General features: G+C 41.7%; 1 protein-coding gene across 2 annotated transcripts in view; it reads left to right on the top strand.

Annotated features, from left to right (window-relative positions):
* Window positions 1-14833, top strand: part of CEP76 (centrosomal protein 76) — a 197966-nt gene that overhangs the window by 52737 nt on the left and 130396 nt on the right. Inside the window, exon 4 of one of the 2 annotated variants that reach the window (XM_069219933.1) lies at window positions 6644-6868. The exons of the other annotated variant lie outside the window; for it this stretch is intronic. Coding sequence (XP_069076034.1) covers window positions 6644-6868 — 225 coding nt within the window. The remainder of the gene's footprint in view (window positions 1-6643; window positions 6869-14833) is intronic. 2 annotated transcript variants of the gene reach the window in all.

A 14833-nucleotide genomic window follows, 5' to 3' on the forward strand; every position in this document is an offset into this window, starting at 1 on the left:
TTTTAAATCAATAAAGGCTACATATAGATAGCTCTTATGAAGTGACAAGTATTTCCAGCAGAGAAGGTTAAACCTAAATACCTGATCTATTGTACTCATTCCTTTTCTAAAACCTGCCTGGAAGTCGGAGAGAATATGAGAATCCTCTATCCAAGCCGGTAGTCTGTTCAGTACCTGCTTGCTGAATATCTTTTGACTAACATCAATTAGGCTAATAGGCCTATAATTGGAAGGTTGTTCCCTTGGCCCTTTCTTGTAAATAGGGACTATGATTGCTCCTTGCCACGTGGTAGGAAGTCCTCCCCCTCTCAGTATCTCTTTCCTGAGCGCATTTTGATACAGAGACCAAGTTGTCGGTCGAAACAAATATAAATCACCTGGGATGCCATCAAGACCAGGGGCCTTCTCTTTCCGTATTGATCGAAGAGCCAGAGTTGTTTCTTTTAGGGAGAAAAGATCCAGGTCGAATTTGGGTGATATAACTCTCCCGTCCATAGAAGTATTGGGAAGAGGTTCATTAGGTTTTAAAGAAGGAATAGTGGTGCTACTAGCTTGAGGTTTTCTGTATACATTTTTAAAATACGTCACCCAAGTTTCAGGCTGAATTACGGGAAAGTTCTCCACACCTTGAGAGCTACTTTTGTCTGCCACTAATTTCCAGAATAATTTAAAATCTTTCTCGTAAAGTGCTTCAACCATCCTATTCCAATATTTAGTTACCCACTCTTTTTTGCGTTTTTTAAGTACCACTTTGTATGCAGCCCTGAATTGTCTGATCTCTTGGTAGTTCCCTGCCTTAAGTGCTTCCAATAGCTGTATTTTAGTCGGGCGGCAGGAGTTAGAGAACCACCTCTATGTTCTATTCCCAGTCTCTGTTCGCCTCCTTGCTATCTGAAAATTGGGTTTTAGCCGGGTGATCAAGATACTATGCAGTTTGATCAAATCCACCAATATCATATTTATATGCTTCAGTGGAGAAAGCGTTGTTACAACTATTCTATAAATTAATAGCTGGAAGTTTACGTCATTCTCCACCCAATCCCATTTCACATTTTTATAATCATTGGTCAGGGTTAAAACATTACTTTGGGCCCATGTTGTCAATGATTTACAACTAAATAGAATAGTAGAAAAGGTGGTACTCAGAGCTTGTTGGTCACTATCATAACGAGGGAGAACAACCATGTCAATAAGAGATTTCCAGAGAGCGTCATCTACTAAAATATAGTCCAGATGGCTTTGTTTGTGTAGTTGCTTTAAGAAGTGTGGGCGTTTGCCTCATTGTCAGCCACACCATTCCACAGTGTCTCCTGCTTCTAGGAAGTACCCCAGCCGAGTCATTGTTTCTTCTTCCATTGTCTCTTCACTCATGGGCCATGTATGGATTTGTTGTTCATACATCAGTCTGGTGTTGCTTGCCCTGTTGCTTCTCCTGGTGTTTTGAACATTCAAATTGTTTTTCTAGTTTTCTATCTAGTCCCATGCTGTTTCAAAAACCGTGAAAAAGAAAACTTTCCTGTACTTCAAAATGTTATATTTAGCAGGGTAGAATAACATGCATGTTAGTCCTTGCTCTCACAACCACCTCTTCACTGCCTCAGAAGACCTTCGCTGGCATTGGGCAAGAGGTGTATAATCCAGAAAATGTTATATTTTTGTGCCTTGCTACTGTGTGTGGTTATTCGTTAGAGCTTCCTGAAAGATTGCATTCCTGTCACGAAAATTAAGAAAGCGAGTTAGAGTTGCTCTTGCTGGAATTTCGAGCTTTGGTTGGGGCATCAGTGCAAGGTGTGCAGGCTGTATGGAGAACAGTTAACTTCTTGGGCGCGTCTGTTACCCATTTGTCAAAGAATAAATCAGTTGACGGACCATTAGCCATTCTGGGAAGCCAGGGAAGAGTAGATTATTTCTTCTTTGCCTTCCTTCAGAGTCTTTGGATCTTGCACAAGGTTGCAGTTACTTCCTGGCAACGTGGAATTTGCTGTTTTTTTCCCTCTCCTTTAATTTACTTCTTGCGGTTTTTATCGCTTTTTTGTTAGCAGTGGACTTTTTTTGCTACATTTTCTTCACTTATAAGGGACATTTTGATTGATAATGTGTCTGTCCTATTGTCAAGAGCTGATCTTGTCTCGTTAATTGCTTTTAGGATGGTGGTGGCCTACTGAGCTTCAGATACATTTTGCTGACTGAGTTCTGGGTCAGTATTTTCCATTAGGATGCTAGTAGAGCCTGCTGTGTTTTTTGTTGGCTTGTGCTGTACTGTACGATTTATCCTTTCATCGTTTTGAAGCTTAAGTTTAATGTCCACTTTGTTGCTCTCCCTTAAATTCCAATGTGTCCTTATATCAAGCCTTTGGGTTAGTTGTAGGGTTTAGTTAAAGATGAAAGATGTTTTCTGTTTGAATGGACACCAAAGTGTAGGGTTAGTTATACATTTCATATAAAAACAAATGCTTTAAGAGCTGCTCAGTAAAGCAGGTAGGGGATTTGTTGAGCTTTCTTTTCAGGTTTGATGTGGAAGAACGTCGATTGAGCCTCTGACTGTAGTCTTTCAGTGACATTCTCATCTGTTACTCCCGTTTCTCATCTGCCCCCTTCCTTCAATTAATCGTATCTTGTTTTGCTGCTGTCTGCTATAGCTTCTAAGGGCTTCTTCATTAGGACTACTATTTAGCGGTAGCACCATTGAGTCAAAATGTGAGAACAGTCAGCTACTTCCCTCAGTAAGAGGCCCAACTTCGATTCTTTCAGTTCAAAATTTGTCGTACTGTGTTGTGCTACTCCTTTAAATGTACACACTGAGTTGCATTCAACTTTGTGTTGGATTGATTTTGCTTTGGGGCTCCGTGTGGATGTGGATTGTTGACAGCAAGCTCCTCACTGCCTCAGACCTGGGGACTGGAAGTTGTTCTATGGAAAAGGCATGCCCCTCAGCAGGCATCTTTCATGTAATCTCCGGCCTTTCAAGGTTCTGATGTCTGATGTGTCTAGTGCTTATTCTATTTGCTCCCCAAGGGCTTGCCCTTGTTTGTGTGGTGTGCCACTGTGTGTCCATTGTGATAGGCCAATATGCATGGTACTTCTGACATTCCAAGGTTCCACTGCTCACTGTGATTACGGAGCTTCTGTTTCTGCATGGCAACTTCGGTCGTTGTCTATAGCTGCTGCCACTGCTCTGGTGGGCACTGTGTGGGCCTTGGATTCCTTCACTTCTTGCTGGTCTATGTTCATGTGACTGCCATGTTATGATTTCATTTGCTTCTTTTCTCCATTCATGCTCATTGATGTTGATCTCAGTCCTCGGAACCAACTCACTGTCTGGATTATTTTTTATGCTCATAAATGTAAGGGTGCCATTTTTTCAGTGGATGACCAGGGTCAGAAAAATGTTTTGATTGCTCTCAGGCTATTCGGAGCACTTTGGTTTTACATGTTATCCACCATCTTGTGGTCACACCCCCATCAAGTCTGTGTATATTTTAAACTAACTTTAACAGTAGATCTTTAAGATAGCTGCACTGTTAAGCCAGACCTAAAAATCAGGTAAGGGTTGTGAGAACTGTATCAGATATTCTAGTGACCAAAACCTGACAGTGAATTACAAATATGGGCTGGAAAGTACATCAGTATGATGTTTTACCTAGCTCTTCAGGTCCAAGTCTCAAACTTATGGACTCCATCCAATGCTATAGCCTCACTTAGCTGGCTGAGTACCACATTCTTGGCTTTGAAAGTGAGTTCCCCTATACTGAGAAAGCTCCTAAACTGTGTCTTTAGCTACGACGAAAAGCTGACCTAGCTTATACATTATTCTGGCCACCCAGATCTTTAGGACCCTAATAAGAAATGAAGTTGTCAAAGGCTTGGCTGTGCTGGTAAAAAGACTACACATTTTTCTGAGACCTTTCCATATCAGATGCCTCCCAAACCTGGAGCAACATAAACTTATGATTTCTGGAGCAAGCTCCTAGAGAAAACAGGAATAATCAGCAGTCACCTGGAATTATGAAGGGTTAGAAGAATTTGCATTCACCCAAAACATAAAACTGACTGAATGCAACCTACAAGAAATAGTGAACTTTATTTGCAATGTTCAGTTCTATCTCTTACACTTCTTCGGTACATTCCTCATGCAACACTTCTACAATACAGTTAGAATACATCTCCAATTCTCACACATGATACAAAGATATACCTCCAGTTAATCAATACCAGAGCCACAACCCACGTAACAATGCATTTCAAATGCAGTAGATACTTACTCTTCCACAAGCTAGCACTTTGGACCTCTTAAAGTGCTAAGCAACAAACAATGAGATACAAAACTACACATTTAGTACGCCAGGTAGTTTAAGAGTGTCTCTACTGATGTTGATCCTCTTACGCTCTTGGTTGAATTCCATACAGTATTCTTCCAGCTTAACCGCACCTCCAGCAGGGTTGGTCCTCTGTTGCTCATGGATGAAATCCACACAGTATTCCCCAGCAGCTTGAATGTGCATCCTTCAATAGGATCCGTGCTCCATCGATCCTGGTAGGATTCATATAATGCTGCCTGTGGCTTAAGAGGGCCTCCATTAGATTTAGTCACTGTGACACTTAAGTGACCTCCATTTATGTCTTCCTTTGTTTAAAGGTGCCTCCACTGAATTTGGCAGTCACAACTGGGTGGGCTCCACATAATAAATACCCTGGTGGAATGCTTGACTGAAACCCCTTCGTGTATTTGGCATGTACTACGGTTCACCCCCAAAGATGGCAAGCACTTACCTGGACAACTGCGCCAGTTCTGACACTCTGTACCCTACTCCTTCCTTTGCTCTGAGATTTACACCTTATAGATCAACTTTATACCACTCATGCAGCCTATCCTAGCATATCCCACATATTCCAAGCTATAGCCAACTCCTTGTCAACCATGGGACTCAGATTCCTGATGCATATCAGAGTGCTTCACCTGCTTGCCAGAGATAGTGCCTCTTACTCAACTCCCCATAAAGCAGAAGATCGTGCAAGGGTTATGGAAGGAATGACTAGACTAGTATCATTGCACCAGTAATATAAAACTGCTGGACCTAAAACCCTGCTGAAAGAGGTACAAGAGGCTATTAGTATTCCAGAGCGGTGATTTATTTAACGGCCTCCACAGACTTGTTGCTGCTTCTTACAACATGATCTATTTGGAAAGGAATAACACAGCATCTATTGTGTGTAATGTTTGGTATCCTATAGTACCAGAAGTCTTGAAATATAGCTAAACTTATTTCAACCCTGTTGCTGGTTTGGATGAGACAACCACTACATTCCCTCACCAGGATGAATACAGTCAACATCTCCTTTTCCTCCAAATATGCTATTGTCTGGGTCCAAGTTGTAGTAATACTTCTGACAGAGTACATATGTCTCAGAATCTGTATCATCCGAGCCAGGATGCACATTTGAGCTCCAAACTTGGCTACATTATATTTTCCAGTGAACCAGTGTTGGCATCATCAGCTCTGTAAAGCCACCTTTTCGTTTAGTTGCCACGCTTGTGCAGTTTTGTGTGTCCAGAAAATAACTCCAGGGACTCAGCGGCCACTAACACTGTCAATCACCATCTGGAATATTTTGGGATGTTGGGCACCTCACGCACATCTAGCCAGTAGAAGGCAGCCGCAGTACTGGACAGTATGTGGTGGTTTCAACCATTTAGGCCGTCCCTCATCTGCTCAAATAAAACCAGCAATTTTAATAGATGTTGGCTGAGGAGATGAAGGGGCTCAAAAATGGTGAGTAGAGTTTTGAAAGGGGCGCCCAGAATTTCTTCCTTCTCCAAACCAAACATTTCTTTGCAGTTGAGTTTGATCCATGTTTGTGCAGGGCACTGATCGGAGCAGTGCTGAAATACTAGACTCCCCAGAGCAAGAATTTACAGAATGTATAACTTTAAGTACGCTTATGAGCCTGCATTACTGCAAATGATTTTAATTTAAACCGAAATGCAATTCTGAATTGATCAGCATTATCTCTTTCTCATGACTTTGCCTGTATTGCTCTGCATGGCGTTTTTATTTTTAAATACAGTATACAAATGGAAAGGTATCTAAAGAGTACATCAATTGATATAAAGAAATATTATCAACAATAGGAAATTTACAAGTTAGAGTCACACGTCAAACGTACTGGTGTCTCAGTGTGTTCCATGTTATAAGGTGATATGATTTTTTGTAAAAATTTTTTACTGAGTACGCAAGGTGGTCTTCAGAGAACCTTACCATTGGTTCAAAACAGAAAACTAGGTATTTAGGTATCTGCTGATTGATTGTAATCTGCTAGTGATATGTTGATAGTAGAATGGTACAATGTCCTGCATTGTAAATTCTTGGCATGTGCACCCTTGCGATACTCTCACCTCAATGGATTATGCTGGGCAAGATGGCAAAAGTTTTAAAAAGCATTTCGTTATAATTGCTGGTGCAAACACTTAATCATATTTACCCATGGAATTGTTGAATGCATTGCTGCTATTTTTGGAGCGAACAGTTACTTTGTGGCATTTACCAGATTATGTTTTGCATTTGGAGTGTGTCAGATGAAGTTCTCTCAAAATATCTGTTTAAAAATGAATACTGATTTTAGCTGTTGTTTTAAACTTTTCCAGCAAATATCGACCCAACGAGAAGATATTTGTACCTTCAAGTCTTGGGTGGAAAAGCCTTCCTAGAACACCTTCAAGAGCCACAACCTTTACCTGGCCAAGTTAGCTCCAGCTTCACACTGTGTTTGCATTTTCGAAATCAGCGTTTCCGATCAAAGCCTGTCCCATGTGCCTGTGAGCCAGACTTCCATGATGGATTCTTGCTTGAAATACACAAAGAGAGTCTAGGTATGAAACTTTGTGAGCTTACACGTTTCCAAGCTGTAGTTGTTTTATGTATTGTCTTGTTTACAATGAGTGAATTTATCAGATATGACAAACTCCTTGATGGCCTTCACTCAATGCTTTTGTGAAACTGAGTTGATTTTGCTTCGTTTGTTGTTTTTGTTGATATAATGCGGACACTTCCAGATAATGGGACTTCTTACTTTTGTATTTCATCAGTAAACCAGCAGTATGTCTGTATTACTTCTGAGTTCTGGGGTATGACAGGAGTGTTACAAGTGTAAGTATAAGCAAAATATTTTAATTCGGTCCAGTGTGGTTAGAGGGGATTAAGTCAGGTGATTTATGATAGTGAAGTGACTGTAACTGTAGCGAGCTTTTGTGCATTACAAAAACGTAGGTTACAGATGGGTAACTTGTCTTTTTCTTCATCAAAGGGCTTTTGTCCTTTTTCCAGTTAGCCAAGTGCAGTTCAGTCCTCTTTTGCAAGCCTGTGGTTTGAGAGGCAGGAAAGGTGGTTTGAATGACCCATGTCAAAAGCTAAAAGCCAGCAGCCACACAAACCTTTCCATAAATTATACTTTAGAATAGTGTTTTTGTAACCTACGCACATATTTGTCAAGGTCTCATTCCATCATCTTCCTTTTGATATCTTGTAAAAAACAACTTTCTAATATATGTTGCTCCTTCAACTCCTAAAACGTGATGCAAGAACAGATGAGAGTAGGAAATGCACTGTGTGGGTGTGTTACTGAAGCAGTGGGGAGTCAAGGGTGGGGGGGGGAGGAGTTGCACAGCAGGTCTTTAAGGGCAAGCCCAAGCTGAACCTACGATACAGGTTGGAAAGGTAAATGGAGGACACTTTTTGAAGGGAAGAGAGGGCGAGTAGATTCTAGTACAGATCTATAATTGTCTTGACTAGAGGTGGAGTATAAACTTTACAGACACGGAAGTATGATGGATAGTTAGGATTATTGTTCCCTCTAATTTTTCCTGCTGTGTGCGGCAATGAAGGGCCTCCAAGGATATGAGCGCCGAAGGTACACAGAGATTTACTATGCAAGTGAGGGCAGTGCAAATACTACTATATCAGTGGTGCGTGTCATGCCAAAGTATTGTTTCTCAACCTGGTTTTAAACTTAACCTATATTTGAACACATTGTTTCATTGTAGCGCACTTCACAATCTGCAGAGGCAGGCATGCTGTCAGAGACCCCATTATAAAATCACTGATGTCATCAGAAATGTTTCACCATGGATGCAGTAATAGGGAAATTTCCACTATAACCACTTGAGTTTTTCTCCTCTACGGTGCTCATCTCTAGTGTTTAGATTTCCATTTCTTATTTCTATCCTGACTTTACCTACTCTATTTTATATTCTTACCTCTTACCCGTTATGCTTGTCTAATCTCCCTAACCCTTTTTGGGATTATTTCCTCATTTGTACATCCATCATTTTTCTGTTGTTTTTTCAATGTCAGTGTACCTCCTCCAAATCTCCACAAAGTTTTAAGTGTTGATTTGTGTGCCATTAATTCTGGTTTTTTCCTCTTAAAACACAGGAGGAGTGTGGAACACTTCAGCACTAAAGGGAAAACCAATGTGAGGGAGTAATTGTGAGTGCAAACTATTACATCAAGTGGCAAACTTGCAACACAAGAAACTTGCTGGCCAATTCTGATTTTGTCTTTATAGTCCTGAACCTTTCTCGCACTAACTCCTTCTGGACCTTTGTTTGCTGGGTTTTCCGCTAGGACTTCACTGTGAAATACAGGTCAAACTAGGCACTGCTATAGTTAAAAGCAAGGGCCCTCACACACCCAACTGAGTGTCATGCTTCATCCTCAGGCCTGCTCATTGTGGGACCGGAGCTGCAATGTTGGACCGGCCTGCATGGGAGCTCTTTGCCAGAGATCTTTTTCGGTCACTGCTGTTTGTTGAGTGCAGGAGTGGATTGGCCCTGCAAGTGAAGAGGAGTGTGTAGGGCTGGAAGGTGAGTTAAAATCGGCTATAGACCCTCAAACATATGTGTTTATTGAGTAACCAAAGGGTCTATGTCAAGGCTAAAAACAAAAGTGAGAGTGCCGTGGGGGATGATGTCCCTGCACTCGCCGCAATGAAAAGAAAGTAGTGAGAGATAAAGGGAACTACCCTTATCCCTATGTATAAATCAATATGTTTCACGCCTGTAAAAGTAAAAAAAGGATCAAGTGGGATTTCAACAGGACAGAGAATGTCAACCTGGTCCTAACTACAAAAGACTGTGAGTGTGGCTGTAATGTATAAAAATGATAAATAGCGGGGACTTACATATAAGCCTATGTACCCTAATTTTAGGTTAACCTGGAAAGAAAAGTTGTAGATTGTATCCAGCATGTGTAAATACAGACATCAAACTGTGTGGTCACATAGTGGTTGAATGCATACACCTGGTGAAATCATGTAAAGTTCCCGCCATAGGAAACTCATGCTGAACCTCGTCACAGGGTTTATATTATCACACAAAGATGAACAATGTTGTCTTATCCTCCTTGTTTAAGGACATAGCCCCTTGGGTAGTGTGGGCCGTAGGACTGCTGCAAAACTAAAATGTACAGAAAAACTCAAAGATAAAAATGATATCAATGTATAGTTATAAACTGGATGATGCGTGACACCCAGTTTTGTGTGTGAAGGCCCTTGCTTCTAACTATAGCAGTGCCTAGTTTGACCTGTATTTCACAGTGAAGTCCTAGCGGGACTCTCCAATTAGGAAAAGTGTACTTTGATGTTATAGGTAACTCACTTCCTATACATGTAATCAGAAGTCGTGGGTTCTGTTGTGAAAGAGAGTGAATCCGTTCAGCTCACTCCCCCATCCCAACTGTCAATATCCCCCAGACCCCAAAAAAGGGGAGCTCTGAAAGGCTTGCTGCGATATCTTCAATGAAACTCCTTCAGCAGTCTTGCGGTGATGCATGGTGGTGCAGACTTGTTCCCACAGTCTTTGTGAAATATACCCCTTCCATCGCATGAGCTACTGTTCTTTACAGATTCGGGGACTTAGGGTGGCATCTATCTATCTATCTATCTATCTATCTATCTATCTATCTATCTATCTATCTATCTATCTATCTATCTATCTATCTATCTATCTATCAAACTTGAGTTCTCCATAAGCCACAAACACCGAAGGTTCTGTCCATGTGGTTAATCTGGTTTAAACTGTGGCCCATTTACAACCGGTTATTTTGTATTTAGAAGGCCTAGGTGATCAGTAGTAAGAGTCATAAAACGGGGAGAGGAGTCGCTGTTGTAAATCTTCTCCCGGAATGCACAGACTTTGCTGAAGCTTTCTTTGCTGAGGATGTAACATTCTTCTCCCTCTGAATTTCAGAATAGAGTATCAGCTTTTATATGTCTTTTTCCAGATCAGCAGGTGATTTTATAGGAAAAACAACAGAAATATAATGTCAATCTGGCATGCCATGCATTTGAATATTACAAAGATTTTAAAATTCCAGGGTTCTTAGGATTTGTCCAAATAATCACTTTGCACACTGCCCTCTCCAGTTAGTGCTTCCATTAGATAAAATCTTCTTTAATACTCAAGAGTTCTCAATCCCTTAAAAGGCAGCGGAATGATGTACAGTGTCAAAGACAAGAACACAGTTAACAAGTGATAGAAGACATAACTGTGTTGTGGACGGTTAATTCATTGTTATGAAGTGCTCTTTGAAGAGTCGAGTCTTCAACTCTTTCCTAAATTAGCGCAGCATTGGGACAGTTCTCATAGATGCAGGAAAGTTGTTCAAGATCCTGGATGGAAAAGTCTTGCTGCCTGTTGGTGTTCTTAAGTAGTAGGCTGTTGGATGTAGTTCATCTGTGTGTGGGTGTATCTCTGTGAAAGATGGATCCAGTCGCAAATGCTGAAGCATCAGCTTCCACTGTGAAGTGTCTGATCTGTCTGAGAATGGGAGCAGATGCAAATGTTTCTTTCAGAAATTTTAAGACCCCTTCTTGTTCTCTTCCCCGCACAAAGCATACGTATGCTAGACATACCTTTTGCAGGGGCTCAGTTTTGTAGGAAGTAGGATGGTCTGGTTGGGGTTTTCACTCCCAGTAGCCCACCTATATGAATTGACCTGATTAAATGTCCCTTAGTTGCTAAAAGTTCTGTAGGTTGCATCATGTATGGAGATGAAACAGGTAGGAGCCCAAGTCGAAAAGGTTCAGTGTCTTATAACCTTCTTCTTGACATAATCTTCCAGGTAATCTTTCAGTTCTTGGCCATCCTTTACCAAGAATGGGTGTATCGAGCAGTGAGGAGCCTTGGCCCCAGGGATTAAATGAACTGTACATTTATATCTCAGATAGGAAGGCAGTTTACCATCTCCTGTTTGTCTAAAGAGATTGACATATAATTTCAAGAGTTCCAGTATTGCAGTCTCTGCTTAGATATGGCAAAACCCCTTAATAGATGTGTGTCCTGGAGATCAAGATGAGTAAAAAAAGAGGTTCACATGAGAAGGAAATTGTCACATTCTTCTAATCAATTTGAGGAGCATGGAAATGCATCCTGGTCGTGCTCAATATCCTGGTAAATGCAGAACCATCAATCAGATTGAAAATGAGAGATTATATATTACCCACTTCAGTTTCCACAATCACTTCATGGGTCTTCCATAGTATAGCACCAGGTGTTAACGAAGTTCCAGCTATGTCTTTAATAGCATCAGTCTTTCTTTGCTTTGTATGGGTATACTGATCTTGGAGTGTAATGCCTGGGCAGTGAAGCACCCAGTAGCTACCCTGTCAAGTAAAGCCATAGTTTGCGGCAGTCCCGTGGGTGTTCCTAATATTGCTTCTATTAAGAAATGTCTCTTGTTTACAGCAAATACTTGATGTTGAATTAAGTCAACTCGGGGTTTGCTGATCAGAGTTGGGGCTGTTACAACAGAAATAGCAGAGACATTTGCTACATATTATGAGCAGCTATACACATCTCAACGCTAGGGGACAACGATCGCAACGGACTCAAAGATGACTTAACCGCTGCTGAATTGGTCGCTGCCAATCGTGGCCTGTAGTCTGGGAAGGCGGCGGGTCCCAATGGCCTACTGATAGAGCTATAGAAAGGCATGGCGGACAAGTTTGCAAAAAGTATGCTGGCAATGTTCCAAGCTGCTCTGACAGAGGGAGGACTCCCGCTGGACCAGAAAACGGCAACAATCATGTTAATTACAAAGTAGGGCAAACTTCTCAATGAGTGTGGATCTTACAGAACTATATCATTACTAAATGTTGAAGCAAAAGTCTTGGCAAAGGCCCTGGCAACAAGATTACATAAGGTCATAAGAAATCAAAAAAGGTTACACACGGTTCCACCTAATGCTAAAGGGTTTCTTTCAAGGAAATAGTTCAGCGAGTCATTGAAAGGCGAACTTTATCGAAGCAAAAGCCCTCACTCACCATCCGGTGACATGCTTCATCATAGGGCCAGCTCCTCGTCAGGCCGGCACTGCAATGCCTGACGGGCCCCACAGGGGGGCTCTTTGCCGGAGATCTTTTTTAGAAAACTCGTTTCTGGCCGGTTGAGAAAAGGAATAAAGTGAAGGATTGGTAAATAGGAAAAAAAAATTTAAAAAATATCTAGAGGTAGAATCTAATAATTTTAATGCTCATGACTCAACCTCTGACAAGATTAAAATCAAATAAAGTTGGGAATTGGTGGAGTAATGACCACAATTACCATGACAGCCAGGTAGGTATAAACCTCAAAAGACAGAGTGCACAGGATCCCCTGTGTCACTCTATATGATTGGTCAACATGTTTCTCGCTTGTTATCAAGGAATTACCTTATGCGATTCGTCAGGACCCAATAATATACCTAATCCTTTGAATTGCGAAGTTTATCACATATAAAATAATCCCGGGTTGCAGATCCAGACGCAGGTTTACTGGCAATGCCCATACATACTGAAAATCAGAATTGACTTTTCTAGCCTGGACTTCCCCGATGTGGCCCTACCATTAATTTTTGGAGGGTTTTTGACTTTTATATGTGATAAACTTCGCAATTCAAAGGATTAGGTATATTATTGGGTCCTGACGAATCGCATAAGATCAGAATTGACTTTTCTAGCCTGGACTTTCCCGATGTGGCCCTACCATTAATTTTTGGAGGGTTTTTGACTTTTATATGTGATAAACTTCGCAATTCAAAGGATTAGGTATATTATTGGGTCCTGACGAATCGCATAAGGTAATTCCTTGATAACAAGCGAGAAACATGTTGACCAATCATATAGAGTGACACAGGGGATCCTGTGCACTCTGTCTTTTGAGGTTTATACCTACCTGGCTTTCATGGTAATTGTGGTCATTACTCCACCAATTCCCAACTTTATTTGATTTTAATCTTGTCAGAGGTTGAGTCATGAGCATTAAAATTATTAGATTCTACCTCTAGATATTTTTTTTTATTTTTTTTTCCTATTTACCAATCCTTCACTTTATTCCTTTTCTCAACCGGCCAGAAACGAGTTTTCTAAAAAAGATCTCCGGCAAAGAGCCCCCCTGTGGGGCCCGTCAGGCATTGCAGTGCCGGCCTGACGAGGAGCTGGCCCTATGATGAAGCATGTCACCGGATGGTGAGTGAGGGCTTTTGCTTCGATAAAGTTCGCCTTTCAATGACTCGCTGAACTATTTCCTTGAAAGAAACCCTTTAGCATTAGGTGGAACCGTGTGTAACCTTTTTTGATTTCTTATCTATTGGGAACCTTACACACGGGACCAGGAGTTATTCTCCGAATATCCCATTTTTCTTGCCCCTCCTGTGTTGTTTTTTTTGATACATAAGGTCATAACCTCACTGGTCCACCCAGACCAGTAGGGTTTCATGCTGCACAGAAGCACGAGGCTCAGCTTACGGCTTATGGGGTACTACACTTGGTTGAGCCTAACCATCCTACTCAAGAGCACTTATGGCCCTCGACGCACAGATGGCCTTTGACAGCATCAACTAAAATAATATATTTGTGACCCTACCGAGGATGGGATTTGGCCCTAAATTTTGTGGGTGGGTTAGACTTCTTTATCAAGACCGTATGGTGCGGGTGAAAGTCAATGGTGTGGAGTCCCAAGTACTTGCCCTGAAAAGGGGGACTCATACATGGCTGTCCCCTCTCCCCAATGATTGTTGTGCTGGCGCTGGAGCCGCTTACAGCCAGGGTCCGCCAAGAGAGAGCATACAAGGCCTAGAGGACTCCCTGTATGTGGACAATGTTCTGCTATTCGTTACTCGACCTACCCTGTCCATAGACCGAATTCTCCACATCTTTCATATATTCGGGGACCACTCAGGTTACTGTATTAACTGGATGAAGTCCCTGATTTTTCCTCTGAGTGGAGATGCCCTCGTGCTGCCCCCCCAGATGTGCGGCAGTGATTGTCCTAGATGGATTCCAATACCTCAGGGTGTATATCACTCTGAACCCACAAGTTTTTCTACACATTGCTTCCCCAATTAGACAGACTGTGGGCTGATGTGGAACATTGGCGACACCTACCATTGACACTAATGGGAAGAACAGCATTATTCAAAACGATGACACTTCCATGCCTCCTATATATTCTACAGAACACGCCCTTCAAAATCCCCCTGACTTTTTTTCTAGCAAAATGGATCACAAGATTAGAATATTGATATGGAATGGTGCTGGGCAATCTAGACTCTCTTGACGAGGAAGATTGGGCGGAAGCCCTGCAAAGTCCCCGGAAGATAGCGATCCAATCCCATTCTCGTTTGATTCAGCTCCCCATACTACATAGGTTTTACTACACCACAGTACTACTACATAAAATTGGGAGAGCTAGTTCAGCGCTGTGTCTCGGACTGTGGGCCTAAGAGTACAGTCTTCTACTTACTCTGGGAATGCCCCAAGATTCAGAGATACTGAAGGGCGGTGTTTCGCATAATGACCC

Source organism: Pleurodeles waltl, chromosome 2_2 (genome assembly GCF_031143425.1).
Source record: "Pleurodeles waltl isolate 20211129_DDA chromosome 2_2, aPleWal1.hap1.20221129, whole genome shotgun sequence".
NCBI lineage: Eukaryota > Metazoa > Chordata > Amphibia > Caudata > Salamandridae > Pleurodeles > Pleurodeles waltl.